At 36.3% G+C, this 16347-nt stretch overlaps 1 protein-coding gene across 1 annotated transcript; it reads left to right on the top strand.

The window, feature by feature from the left end:
- Positions 1-14246: 14246 nt before the first annotated feature.
- Positions 14247-16078, top strand: LOC147748752 (uncharacterized). The gene is made up of 3 exons (XM_086936483.1): positions 14247-14532; positions 15046-15261; positions 15781-16078. The coding sequence occupies exons 1-3, from the start codon at positions 14398-14400 to the stop codon at positions 16063-16065; spliced, it is 636 nt and encodes a 211-aa protein (XP_086792609.1). The 5' UTR covers positions 14247-14397; the 3' UTR covers positions 16066-16078.
- Positions 16079-16347: the final 269 nt, after the last annotated feature.

The raw sequence follows: 16347 nt of genomic DNA, 5'->3' as shown, positions 1-16347 counted from the left end.
TTGGCCGTAGCTCATACTTTGATGACCCACCAAGTGTGGAGGATATTTTGAGAAAAGAGCTAAAGAAAATAAGCATGGCCCATCTGAGAGAACTCCGCAGTTCAATCGAGATTGTAAAAACTCTTTATACTCAAATTCAATCAATTCAACCCGTCAGAAACATTCAACCCTACTTATCGTATTATTTGTCCAATTATGAAAAATATCTTTTGACAAGATTCCGCTTTAACACCCTCTTTCACTTGGTCTCTTTTCCACGGAAACAGAACTGGTCGAGCGACATTATGAACTGCCCATGCGATGAACTATCAACCCAATCAACAATACATATTACCTTTTTTTGTACATACTATAAATTACAGCGAAAAACTTGGATCTTACCGCTTCTTCGCTCACTTGGCCTTAGGTCATGCCTCCAAGCATTTCTCTCTCTGCAACTCTTGGACTCAATTCATTCCGCAAAATGCATAGCTACTCTTTTAAAAACTGTTATCAAGATACGACAAATTCTTGATTGATAACATGTTACTACGTTCCTGCAAAATCATTTTTATTTATTGCTTGCATTTATATTAATTTTTATTTTTGACTGTTACTTAAATTGCACTTTTTATGGTTGCAAACAAGTGGTAACCGAATAAAAGATTATGAAACAATGTAATAAGTCAGATGACACTGTTTTACAGTCTTTAATAAATTTACAAAGGCTTGGACACACTAAAAATTGCTGTTGAAAAGATAAAAGAACATGTAAATATCAATACCCCAAATATCCTATGTCAAATACTCTCATATTAGAGCCATTGACACTTGAAGGGACAGATAGGCAATGGAAAGATAATCTAAAACGTAGCCATGAAGCAATGAATACTGCAACTTTTAGCACACTTTCTTTTGATGAATTTTTAGGTGTTATTAAGATGGATAATAAAGAATATATAACTACTATACAAACCAGTTTAGAAAAGCCTACAATTTTTTTAAAAAGAACACCAGATGAATGCTTCATTAATAACTACAATAGTACGATTTTGAAAGCTTGGCGAGCCAACATAGACTTGCAGTTTATACTAGATGCTTATGCTGGTGCGGTCTATATTATTTCATATATCAGCAAATCGCAAAGAGGAATTAGCAAACTTATTGCACAAGCTGCTAAAGAAGTGAAAAACAATAGTAATGTCAAAGAGCAACTTAAACACACAGGGAACAAATTCCTCAACTGCACAGAAATTAGTGCTCAAGAAGCAGCATATCTCATTCTTCAGATCCCATTACGGAAAAGTTCACGGGCATTTGTATTTATTAATACTAGCCGTTCAGAAAAAAGAACTTATTTAATGCGCGATATGGAAACTATTAATTCGCTGCCCGAAAATTCAACTGACATTCAATGTGAAAATATTATTGCTAAGTACTGCAAGAGGCCCAAAAAATTAAAAATGTGTACTTTAGCTGATTATGCTTCAAATTTTAACTCTGCCAGCAAAAAAAAATATACCAGAGAAATAAATGATTCTGAAGATTTACTTGCAGAAAGAAACTTTTGCAGCTCAGATGAGGAAGAAATAGAAATAGAATGTACTGATGAGGATGTAGGAATGCAGAATATAAATAGCAAGTATGCTTTAAGTAAGCGCAAACGGATAAAAATGATACGCTATTGCAGATTTAACAAAGAGAAGGAGCCTGAAGAATATTATAGAGAACTATTAATGTTGCACTATCCATGGAGAGAAGAACATAAAATTATCGGAAACAATGACACTTACTATAAAAGGTATCCACAAGTTAAAAATGTTGTTGATTCACAAGTTAAAATCTATAACCATAATCACGGGGAGGTTAGAAACATTACTAATCAAGAGTGTAATGAAAGTATAATATCCCCTCCTCTATCACCTCTATTAATACCAACAGTAAATGTATGTGATGAAGGGAACAAAAAGAAAATCAACATCTATAGGATTTGTCATTAGATTTAGGAATTAGAACAACAACTGAAGAACCAAGCTTAACTAACTCCATTCTACCTGATGATAAATACCAAAATATAATGCACAACTTAACTGGTCAACAACTCAATTTTGTTTACCATCACTTGTATTTGTTAAAAACTAAAAGTACTCCATGCTATACTTTCTGCACTGGAGGGGCTGGTGTTGGTAAAAGCTTTCTAATAACTGCACTACATCAAACATTACTACGCTACTATAATACAAAGGCAGGTGAAAATCCAGATAATATACATGTCTTACTTACTGCTCCAACCGGAAAAGCAGCACATAATATTCATGGGCAAACATTGCATAGTACTTTCAAAATACCTGTCTCACAAAGTTTAAATTATAAACCACTAAGTCATGAAAATAGAACTTCAATGCATGTTAAAGTTCTTATTATAGATGAAATTTCTATGGTGGGTCAAAATATGTTTAATTTTATACATACCAGACCACAAGAAATAAAGTCGTCAAATTAAACATTTGGAGGAATTTCAATTATAGCTATTGGTGACTTTTACCAATTGAAACCTGTTTGTGACAGATACATTTTTCAGGATTCTACTAATTTGTATGGCCCTTTAAGTATTAACTTATGGAAAGAACATTTTAAACTAATTGAATTAAAAAAAATTATGCGTCAAAAAGAAGATCTCCAATTTGCAGAACTACTAAACAGATTAAGAGAAGGGAAGCATACTAAAGAAGATATTCTACTAATTAAGCAAAGAGAAATGCCACCTGATGAGAGTCTCTTAGAAACAATCCCATATATTATGTCTACTAATGTTGAAGTTAATGAAATTAACAGACGTGTTTTGGATAAACATAGCAAGGAATATCCAGTGTATATAACAGTAGCTAATGATACTGTGAGTTCAGATGTGTCAGAAAATGTTAAAAAAACTATACTTAACCAATTGCCTAAGGATCCAACGAAAACTATGGGACTTGCACATACATTACACATTGCGTTACAGCTCCGTTATGATTTAACTTGCAATGTGGATGTAAACAATGGTTTAACTAATGGCGCAACTGGTATAGTACAATTTGTTGACATTATTAACAATACACCATTTATTGTTTGGGTATCATTTGACAATATTAGTGTGGGGCAAAAAGCAAGGCAAGAATATAAGCATATATATCATGCACAAATAGAAAAGTCATGGACACCAATACATGCTATAGCTAGACATTTCCAATACACTAAGAAATTTATTACTGTTATACGCAAACAATTTCCTTTACGACAAGCATCAGCACGTACTATACATCGCACACAAGGGGACCCTATAGAACCACTTTATATACACTTTAATAACAGCAAAATTAATCATTTACATTATGTTGCTATAAGCAGAGCTAAATGTATACAGAAAGTATACGTTCAAAATTTTGATGAAACTAAAATTATAATACACCCTAAAGTTAATGAGGAAATGGAAAGATTAAGGACCGAAATGCAACTTGAAATAACTATCCCACAATTAGATACATACACGGCGCATTTCAATATTATAACACACAATATACGATCACTTCAGAAGCATTTCACAGCAATGATAGCTGATAGTAACATGATGCAAGCAGACATTATTTGCTTAACTGAGATCAACACGACAAGGAAGTCAACTGGAAATGATTTTAATGTAGAACAATATGATCATATTATATTTGATAAATTTCATACATACAACACTAACCATGGGATAATACTGTACTACAAGAAAGATCTTTGTATATTACCTATTTATGAAACACACCAAGGGATAGACATTTTACATTTTACATTACAGATTAATTGCACAGATTACCTTATTATTATAGTCTACAAACCACCACATAAACTTATTACTGATCTTTTGGACTTTATTACCATTATCACTAATTTTTACTCAGAACACAAATTCATCATTATGGGAGATTTCAATGTGGATGTCTCTCAAAGCAATTCACAAACTAACAAACTAATTGGGTTCTTTGAGACAAAGTTGCAATGTACACAATTTATAGACACTTACACAACAGACTACCAATCTATCTTAGATCATATATATACCAATTACATACTTCAAAATTATGGTACTTTAGAATGCCATTACAGTGATCATAAAGCACTATGGATTTGTATTTAACATTGTTTGTAACATATATTTCTATTTCAGATGTTGACTATTGAAGAAATCGCTAACATTACCACCAATGACAACAAACCTTATGAAAAACCCATCAGAGTTATTGTGATCAAGTGCTCAAGTAAAACAAATTACAAGAACGACAAACAAGAAAATAAAGTTCTATTTCATTTGTCTCTAGCTGATAAAACTGGAACAATTAAAGCAACGTGCTACCAAGAAAGTTTATATCAGCAGACACAAAACAACTGTGGGCTACTCATACGCAATTTTATAATTAAAAACAACACAATTCTTATTACAAAGCAAAGCAAAGTTACAAAATTTCCTGCAATGCCTCTAACTCAATCGCTAATTCAATAAGCTGAAAACATTTTGCAGCCTCCTGCACCATCTGCTACTCCAATTAAAGAAATAAAGTGTGCAACTGTGAGAAGTCTTATGACAGTATGTGGGACCATTTCAGAAGTAAGTAGAGGTGTTTTGTACTGTGTGTCTCTCTGCTTATGTTGTCAGTTAGTGTGTGTGGTGTTGTCTGTGCCATTGTAAAAATGTATTTTGGCTTTGTCAGTGTGCTTGTGTGTGTGTGTGTGTGTACTATTTGGTGCTTAGATGTTATTTTTTTTTGAGTGGGTGCAGTTGGGTGTGTGGTCTCTGTAACACATTAGATATGCTGTTATGTTTGTGAGGCTTTCTATCAATCATAAAGGATCTGTAGAGCAGCCAAATATTAACAATTAACACTGTGTGTAAATAGGTGTGAAAAATCTACACAGCATTTATAAAGGTTCATTTGTTATGTGTTTAAAGATGAGCGCCGTACTCAGACATCAAAGTTCATCTTTTTTTAACATGCTTGGGAAAAACGCCGGTATTTTGAAAAGAGCAATACCCCTTAATCACTATGTCTTCAATGCTTGACCAATTATTAAGTCTGACTTCAGTGCTTTTGAAATTAAAAAACAAATTTTTTTTGTAGGAAGATAAAAGTAAACATGTACTCATCAATGGACAAAATACAGCGATAAAATGTATTACCTTAAAAGATTCCACTGATGACATTAAAGTCACATTATGGAGGGAAGCTACTCTATTCTCAATAAACATTGGAGAATATGTGATGTTAACGCATGTCACAGTACATGAATTTAATGGACAGAAAATATTGAACACGACAAGGCACAGCAAATTAAAAGTAAGGAACACACGCTCTCTCTCGCACCCCTTACTCTATCACTTCCACACACACACTCTCTCTCTTTCAAGAACACACTTTTTAACTATCCAACACACTATCTCTCTACCACACACTATCTCTCTACAACACTCTCTCGCACACACTATCTCTCTACAAGACTCTCTCTATACAAGACTCTCTCTCTACAACACTCTCTTTTTACAATACTCTCTCTCTACAACACTCTCTCTCTACAACACTCTCTCCACAACACTCTCTCTCTGCAACAGCCTCTCTCTCTACAACAGCCTCTCTCTCTACAACAGCCTCTCTCTACAACAGCCTCTCTCTACAACACTATCTCTCTACAACACTCTCTCTCTACAACAGACTCTCTCTCTAAAACAGCCTCTCTCTACAACAGCCTCTCCCTACAACAGTCTCTCTCTACAACAGCCTCTCTCTACAACACTCTCTTTGACACACACTGTAACCTTCAGGGGGAAAAAAATAACTATGTCTTTATTTACTACAAAAGGTAACAACGCCACCACAAGAAACAATTGACGTGGAAATATATGGAGTGGAAAGCACAAACGGAGATTGGAGCACTATAACAATGAAAATAACCAACACCGATATTTACCAATCAATGGACGTACAAAATCAAACACTTATACAGTGGTTTATGTTGGACGAAGAGGTGGATGACATTGGTGAAGCACTAATTCATTATTTGCCTCAAATATGTTTAGTTATCTTTTGTAATAGCAAAATTACTAAAATTGTTAAAGAAAAGTCAGAGGAAGATTTAAGTTTATAATGAACAATCCTAAAAAAAAATGTACAAAGTTCAATAATTAAATATTGTTTTGTGTTTCAAAAAAATAAATATACTAATTTCAACATATCCACTTGCATGGTCATTTTCGTTAGGGGTGGGTATATTTTTAAGGAAATTTTTAAAATGTACCACTACATCTTACATAACAATAGCAGTTGCAGCTACATTTCGCAAAGCACACAAACAAAACACTAACTATACAATAGTTGTCTGACATCACTACATGTTTCAACGTGGCACCTACAATAACAGGTATAAAAGCATGCTTTGTTGCTGTTCAGTAGTGCTGTTGTGTTCATTTATGAGGCTGTTGTTGTGGCAAGTACGGCTGTGGTGATGCAGAGTCATGCTGTGTTGGTGCTCAGTGGTACTGTGGGGGTGCAGAGTAATAATGTGGTTTTGCTGCGTGGTGCATTGGTGGGGCTGAGTGATGCAGTTGTTGTGAGAAGTGCTACTGTTGTGGTGCTGAGTTATGCTGTGATGGTAATCATTGAACACCAACACAGCACCACTCATCACCAGCACAGCACCACTCATCACCACAACAGCATTCCTCAGCACCACACTAACATCACTCGGCAACACACCAGCATCACTCTACACCACCACAACAGCATCATTCAGCAACAACACAATATCACTCTACAACGACACAGCAGCACTCATCACCACCACAGCACCATTCATCAACACAACAGCATTACTCAGCAGACATACGTCACACAACAGAAAATGCACGCTTTCACCAGGTACACACACCAACAGCTATCAATGGACGCTTTCACCAGGCGTACACACATACCAACAGCCATCAGTGCACGCTTTCACCAGGCATACACACACACACACAGTCATCAGTCCACGCTTTCACCAGGCATACACACGCACCAACAGCCATCAGTGCACGCTTTCGACAGGCATACACACCACTGGCCATAAGTGCACGCTTTCACCACATGTTTTAACGTAGTACACACAATTACAGGTATACAAGCATGCTTTGTTGCTGTTCACTACTGCAGTAGTGTGTATGAATGAGGCTGTTGTTGGGCTAAGTACGGCTGTGGTGGTGCAGAGTGATGCTGTGTTGTTGCTCAATGGTACTGTGGGGGTGCTGAGTGATAATGTGGTGTTGCTGCGTGTTGCATTGGTGGATCTCAGTGATGCAGTTGTTGTGAGAAGTGCTACTGTTGTGGTGCTGTGATGGTAATCATTGAACACCAACACAGCACCACTCATCACCAGCACAGCACCACTCATCACCACAACAGCATTACTCAGCACCACACTAACATCACTCGGCAACACACCAGCATCACTCTACACCACCACAACAGCATCATTCAGCAACAACACAATATCACTCTACAACGACACAGCAGCACTCATCACCACCACAGGACCATTCATCAACACAACAGCATTACTCAGCAGACAAACGTCACACAAACACTCTACTTGCGGCAACAAATTAAACAAGTCCTTATCCTCATTAGAGCTTGAGTTCGCAAATGACCTACTAGAAACTCCAATAGACTTTTCTCCAACATTCCATGGCAGGGGATCGATCTTCAACTACCATCGACTATATCTTGACCTCGCAGAGCTTGAAGGGCCAAGTGACCAACTTCTACACAGGGTCAGATGTGAGTAGTGACCACTTCCCCATCTGCGTAACAGTCTCTCCTAAAAATGTCACCCTCCATTCTACAATCACCAGCCAGTTAACGCAAAACTCCTTAACTATGAATAAGACAAACGGATACACAGTTAAATGGGCTAAAGTCGATCCACACGAAATCACGGAACAGGTCCTTGAGAAAGCCAGATCATGGGTTCTCGACTGTCTATCCACGGACTCCTCCCCTCAAACAATTATGGCCAGCTTTCAGAAAGTTTTACAGATTATCAAAGAGGAGTTTACTGGTAAATATAGGAACAAAAAAACTAATACCGAGAGATGGTTTAATGTAAAATGCCGCAAGGCTCTCTCGGATCTAAAGGCTGCTCTCAGCAGACCCCTGAGGGACACTCTGGAAATCTCTAATTTAAGAAAACTTTATAACGCAGCCAGAGTGTAACGTAAGAAAGAAATTAAGAACAATCTCTGGGTGCAGCTACACCTCAGTTGCCAGAACAAGGACAGCCTTCTTTTCTGGCAAGTAATTAGATCCCCGTTCTTGGCTGGTGCATCGAAGGACCAGCACCTAGATGTAGCTATCACGGCAGACGAATGCTTTTCCTACTTTTCCAAAATCTTTGGATTCCTCCAATCAGACTCTGAAGAAAAACAGAGAAGTGACAATACGTCGGAGAATAACATCTACCCGATCAACATAACTTTTACGCATGCGGAGGTCGTAAAGGCCCTCACGGCGTCCAAACTTGGAAAAGCTCCCGGGCCAGATGGCGTCCCTCTGGATTTTTTCCTACATAATTTTGAACTCTGGTCGCCTCTCCTCACTCAGGTCCTTTCTGCTGCAACATCAATTGGGCTGATAGTATCATGGTCAACGTCCATTTTGCTTCCGATCTTTAAAAGGGTAACCGAAACGATCCTGCCTGCTACAGGCCTATTTCCCTTCTGGACTCCATGGGTAAAGTTGCGGGCCGGGTGGTATTGGACCGATTACAAACTTGGGCCCAGACAAATAACATCATGACGACCTGCAATATGGCTTCCAGAAGGGCCTTGGAACCGTGGAGAAGGCCCTGAATCTTGCCCTTTTGATCGCGAAGTACGTTCCAGCTAAAGGAGGTAACATCTTTCTTGTGTATGTTGATCTAAGTGCAGCTTTTGACTGCGTCCTGCACTCCAAACTCTGGGTTATTCTTAGCCACCTCAAGGTAGACCCACCACTCATTACTATCCTGCGAGAACTTTACTCGGATGCAACAGCCTGTGTTAGATTTGGAGTCAACGGCGAGTTATCCCCATCTTTTTCCATCCAAAAAGGGGTAAGGCAGGGATGTGTACTGGCTCCCTTTCTGTTCAATCTTTACACCAATGGACTTGAGCTGGCTATGCTAGAAGGGAGCCAGGACTTACCCCAGATCAATCACCGCCCAATACCAACGCTGCTCTATGCAGATGACTCGGTCATTATTGCTAGAACACTTATACAACTACAAAAACAACTTAACAAGTACTGCTCCTTTATGGGCTCTCTAGGCCTAAAAATCAACATCAAAAAGACATTCACCATGCACATTGGCCCAAAGGTCAAGAACCCTAAAGTAATTTATGTAGAAAAGTCAAGACTGGAAAAAACCTCTGCATATCCTTACCTAGGGATCTTGGTGGACGATTCCTTGAGCTGGCGGCAGGCTACGGCTAGCAGAAAACTTCTTTTTCAGCGAGCAACAATGGCTTTGATCTCCTTTTCCAGAAAACTTGGCAAACCTGCACCCCCTGAACTCCTAAAAATTTATTACGAAAATGACACAGTGTGGCCACATATCGTGCGGGTGTCTGGGGATACGGCCCAATAGAGTCAATTCAAACGGTAGAGAACAGGTTTGTCAAATACTTGCTGGCCCTCCCACAAAGCGCTCCCATCTACGCCTCCCATAATGAGCTAGGTATGGACTACATTATTGACTATATACGTTCCCAACCAATTCTTCTATGGCAACGCATATGGTCAAAACCAGAGTGTCATCTAACTCGCTCACTGATCATGGACTGTATGGCATTGACGAACTGGAGAAAGATACCCTGGTTAGCTTATGTGGATAACTTCTTTAGAGACCTTGGCCGTAGCTCATACTTTGATGACCCAACAAGTGTGTAGGATATTTTGAGAAAAGAGCTAAAGAAAATAAGCATGGCCCATCTGAGAGAACTCCGCAGTTCAATCGAGATTGTAAAACCTCTTAATACTCAAATTCAATCAATTCAACCCGTCAGAAACATTCAACCCTACTTATCGTATTATTTGTCCAATTATGAAAAATATCTTTTGACAAGATTCCGCTTTAACACCCTCTTTCACTTGGTCTCTTTTCCACGGAAACAGAACTGGTCGAGCGACATTATGAACTGCCCATGCGATGAACTATCAACCCAATCAACAATACATATTACCTTTTTTTGAACATACTATAAATTACAGCGAAAAACTTGGATCTTACCGCTTCTTCGCTCACTTGGCCTTAGGTCATGCCTCCAAGCATTTCTCTTTCTGCAACTCTTGGACTCAATTCATTCCGCAAAATGCATAGCTACTCTTTTAAAAACTGTTATCAAGATACGACAAATTCTTGATTGATAACATGTTACTACGTTCCTGCAAAATCATTTTTAATTTATTGCTTGTATTTATATTAATTTTTATTTTTGACTGTTACTTAAATTGTACTTTTTATGGTTGCAAACAAGTGGTAACCGAATAAAAGATTATGAAACAATGTAATAAGTCAGATGACACTGTTTTACAGCCTTTAATAAATTTACAAAGGCATGGACACACTAAAAATTGCTGTTGAAAAGATAAAAGAACATGTAAATATCAATACCCCAAATATCCTATGTCAAATACTCTCATATTAGAGCCATTGACACTTGAAGGGACAGATAGGCAATGGAAATATAATCTAAAACGTATCCATGAAGCAATGAATACTGCAACTTTTAGCACACTTTCTTTTGATGAATTTTTAGGTGTTATTAAGATGGATAATAAAGAATATATAACTTCTATACAAACCAGTTTAGAAAAGCCTACAATTTTTTTAAAAAGAACACCAGATGAATGCTTCATTAATAACTACAATAGTACGATTTTGAAAGCTTGGCGAGCCAACATAGACTTGCAGTTTATACTAGATGCTTATGCTTGTGCGGTCTATATTATTTCATATATCAGCAAATCGCAAAGAGGAATTAGCAAACTTATTGCACAAGCTGCTAAAGAAGTGAAAAACAATAGTAATGTCAAAGAGCAACTTAAACACATAGGGAACAAATTCCTCAACTGCACAGAAATTAGTGCTCAAGAAGCAGCATATCTCATTCTTCAGATCCCATTACGGAAAGGTTCACGGGCATTTGTATTTATTAATACTAGCCGTCCAGAAAAAAGAACTTATTTAATGCGCGATATGGAAACTATTAATTTGTTGCCCGAAAATTCAACTGACATTCAATGTGAAAATATAAATTGCTAAGTACTGCAAGAGGCCCAAAAAATTAGAAATGTGTACTTTAGCTGATTATGCTTCAAATTTTAACTCTGCCAGCAAAAAAAAATATACCAGAGAAATAAATGATTCTGAAGATTTACTTGCAGAAAGAAACTTTTACAGCTCAGATGAGGAAGAAATAGAAATAGAATGTACTGATGAGGATGTAGGAATGCAGAATATAAATAGCAAGTATGCTTTAAGTAAGCGCAAACGGATAAAAATGATACGCTATTGCAGATTTAACAAAGAGAAGGAGCCTGAAGAATATTATAGAGAACTATTAATGTTGCACTATCCATGGAGAGAAGAACATAAAATTATCGGAAACAATGACACTTACTATAAAAGGTATCCACAAGTTAAAAATGTTGTGGATTCACAAGTTAAAATCTATAACCATAATCACGGGGAGGTTAGAAACATTACTAATCAAGAGTGTAATGAAAGTATAATATCCCCTCCTCTATCACCTCTATTAATACCAACAGTAAATGTATGTGATGAAGGGAACAAAAAGAAAATCAACATCTATAGGATTTGTCATTAGATTTAGGAATTAGAACAATAACTGAAGAACCAAGCTTAACTAACTCCATTCTACCTGATGATAAATACCAAAATATAATGCACAACTTAACTGGTCAACAACTCAATTTTGTTTACCATCACTTGTATTTGTTAAAAACTAAAAGTACTCCATGCTATACTTTCTGCACTGGAGGGGCTGGTGTTGGTAAAAGCTTTCTAATAACTGCACTACATCAAACATTACTACGCTACTATAATACAAAGGCAGGTGAAAATCCAGATAATATACATGTCTTAATTACTGCTCCAACCGGAAAAGCAGCACATAATATTCATGGGCAAACATTGCATAGTACTTTCAAAATACCTGTCTCACAAAGTTTAAATTATAAACCACTAAGTCATGAAAATAGAACTTCAATGCATGTTAAAGTTCTTATTATAGATGAAATTTCTATGGTGGGTCAAAATATGTTTAATTTTATACATAACAGACCACAAGAAATAAAGTCGTCAAATTAACCATTTGAAAGAATTTCAATTATAGCTATTGGTGACTTTTACCAATTGAAACCTGTTTGTGACAGATACATTTTTCAGGATTCTACTAATTTGTATGGCCCTTTAAGTATTAACTTATGGAAAGAACATTTTAAACTATTTGAATTAACAAAGATTATGCGTCAAAAAGAAGATCTCCAATTTGCAGAACTACTAAACAGATTAAGAGAAGGGAAGCATACTAAAGAAGATATTCTACTAATTAAGCAAAGAGAAATGCCACCTGATGAGAGTCTCTTAGAAACAATCCCATATATTATGTCTACTAATGTTGAAGTTAATGAAATTAACAGACTTGTTTTGGATAAACATAGCAAGGAATATCCAGTGTATATAACAGTAGCTAACGATACTGTGAGTTCAGATGTGTCAGAAAATGTTAAAAAAACTATACTTAACCAATTGCCTAAGGATCCAACGAAAACTATGGGACTTGCACATACATTACACATTGCTTTACAGCTCCGTTATGATTTAACTTGCAATGTGGATGTAAACGATGGTTTAACTAATGGCGCAACTGGTATAGTACAATTTGTTGACATTATTAACAATACACCATTTATTGTTTGGGTATCATTTGACAATATTAGTGTGGGGCAAAAAGCAAGGCAAGAATATAAGCATTTATATCATGCACAAATAGAAAAGTCATGGACACCAATACATGCTATAGCTAGACATTTCCAATACACTAAGAAATTTATTACTGTTATACGCAAACAATTTCCTTTACGACAAGCATCAGCACGTACTATACATCGCACACAAGGGGACACTATAGAACCACTTTATATACACTTTAATAACAGCAAAATTAATCATTTACATTATGTTGCTATAAGCAGAGCTAAATGTATACAGAACGTATACGTTCAAAATTTTGATGAAACTAAAATTATAATACACCCAAAAGTTAATGAGGAAATGGAAAGATTAAGGACCGAAATGCAACTTGAAATAACTATCCCACAATTAGATACATACACGGCGCATTTCAATATTATAACACACAATATACGATCACTTCAGAAGCATTTCACAGCAATGATAGCTGATAGTAACATGATGCAAGCAGACATTATTTGCTTAACTGAGATCAACACGACAAGGAAGTCAACTGGAAATGATTTTAATGTAGAACAATATGATCATATTATATTTGATAAATTTCATACATACAACACTAACCATGGGATAATACTGTACTACAAGAAAGATCTTTGTATATTACCTATTTATGAAACACACCAAGGGATAGACATTTTACATTTTACATTACAGATTAATTGCACAGATTACCTTATTATTATAGTCTACAAACCACCACATAAACTTATTACTGATCTTTTGGACTTTATTACCATTATCACTAATTTTTACTCAGAACACAAATTCATCATTATGGGAGATTTCAATGTGGATGTCTCTCAAAGCAATTCACAAACTAACAAACTAATTGGGTTCTTTGAGACAAAGTTGCAATGTACACAATTTATAGACACTTACACAACAGACTACCAATCTATCTTAGATCATATATATACCAATTACATACTTCAAAATTATGGTACTTTAGAATGCTATTACAGTGATCATAAAGCACTATGGATTTGTATTTAACATTGTTTGTAACATATATTTCTATTTCAGATGTTGACTATTGAAGAAATCGCTAACATTACCACCATTGACAACAAACCTTATGAAAAACCCATCAGAGTTAATGTGATCAAGTGCTCAAGTAAAACAAATTACAAGAACGACAAACAAGAAAATAAAGTTCTATTTCATTTGTCTCTAGCTGATAAAACTGGAACAATTAAAGCAACGTGCTACCAAGAAAGTTTATATCAGCAGACACAAAACAACTGTGGGCTACTCATACGCAATTTTATAATTAAAAACAACACAATTCTTATTACAAAGCAAAGCAAAGTTACAAAATTTCCTGCAATGCCTCTAACTCAATCGCTAATTCAAGAAGCTGAAAACATTTTGCAGCCTCCTGCACCATCTGCTACTCCAATTAAAGAAATAAAGTGTGCAACTGTGAGAAGTCTTATGACAGTATGTGGGACCATTTCAGAAGTAAGTAGAGGTGTTTTGTACTGTGTGTCTCGCTGCTTATGTTGTCAGTTAGTGTGTGTGGTGTTGTCTGTGCCATTGTAAACATTTATTTTGGCTTTGTCAATGTGCTTGTGTGTGTGTGTGTGTGTGTACTATTTGGTGCTTAGATGTTATTTTTTTTGAGTGGGTGCAGTTGGATGTGTGGTCTCTGTAACACATTAGATATGCTGTTATGCTTGTGAGGCTTTCTATCAATCATAAAGGATCTGTAGAGCAGCCAAATATTAACAATTAACACTGTGTGTAAATAGGTGTGAAAAATCTACACAGCATTTATAAAGGTTCATTTGTTATGTGTTTAAAGATGAGCGCCGTACTCAGACATCAAAGTTCATCTTTTTTTAACATGCTTGGGAAAAACGCCGGTATTTTGAAAAGAGCAATACCCCTTAATCACTATGTCTTCAATGCTTGACCAATTATTAAGTCTGACTTCAGTGCTTTTGAAATTTAAAAACAATTTTTTTTTTGTAGGAAGAGGAAAGTAAACATGTACTCATCAATGGACAAAATACAGCGATACAATGTATTACCTTAAAAGATTCCACTGATGACATTAAAGTCACATTATGGAGGGAAGCTACTCTATTCTCAATAAACATTGGAGAATATGTGATGTTAACGCATGTCACAGTACATGAACTTAATGGACAGAAAATATTGAACACGACAAGGCACAGCAAATTAAAAGTAAGGAACACACGCTCTCTCTCGCACCCCTTACTCTATCACTTCCACACACACACTCTCTCTCTTTCAAGAACACACTTTTTAACTATCCAACACACTATCTCTCTACCACACACTATCTCTCTACAAGACTCTCTCTATACAAGACTCTCTCTCTACAACACTCTCTCTACAAGACTCTCTCTCTATAACACTCTCTTTTTACAACACTCTCTCTCTACAACACTCTCTCTCTACAACACTCTCTACACAACACCCTCTCTCTGCAACAGCCTCTCTCTCTACAACAGCCTCTCTCTCTACAACAGCCTCTCTCTACAACAGCCTCTCTCTACAACACTCTCTCTCTACAACACTCTCTCTCTACAACAGACTCTCTCTCTACGACAGCCTCTCTCTACAACAGCCTCTCCCTACAACAGTCTCTCTCTACAACAGCCTCTCTCTACAACACTCTCTTTGACACACACTGTAACCTTTAGGGGAAAAAAATAACTATGTCTTTATTTACTACAACAGGTAACAACGCCACCACAAGAAACAATTGACGTGGAAATATATGGAGTGGAAAGCACAAACGGAGATTGGAGCACTATAACAATGAAAATAACCAACACCGATATTTACCAATCAATGGACGTACGAAATCAAACACTTATACAGTGGTTTATGTTGGACGAAGAGGTGGATGACATTGGTGAAGCACTAATTCATTATTTGCCTCAAATATGTGAAGTTATCTTTTGTAATGGCAAAATTACTAAAATTGTTAAAGAAAAGTCAGAGGAAGATTTAAGTTTATAATGAACAATCCTAAAAAAAAAAAATTTACAAAGTTCAATAAATAAATATTGTTTTGTGTTTCAAAAAAATAAATATACTAATTTCAACATATCCACTTGCATGGTCATTTTCGTTAGGGGTGGGTATATTTTTAAGGAAATTTTTAAAATGTACCACTACATCATACATAACAATAGCAGTTGCAGCTACATTTCGCAAAGCACACAAACAAAACACTAACTATACAATAGTTGTCTGACATCACTACATGTTTCAACGTGGCACCTACAATAACAGGTATAA

Source organism: Lissotriton vulgaris, chromosome 1_1 (assembly GCF_964263255.1).
Source record: "Lissotriton vulgaris chromosome 1_1, aLisVul1.2, whole genome shotgun sequence".
In the NCBI taxonomy this organism is placed as follows: domain Eukaryota; kingdom Metazoa; phylum Chordata; class Amphibia; order Caudata; family Salamandridae; genus Lissotriton; species Lissotriton vulgaris.
This window is presented reverse-complemented; position numbering and strand designations above follow the sequence as displayed.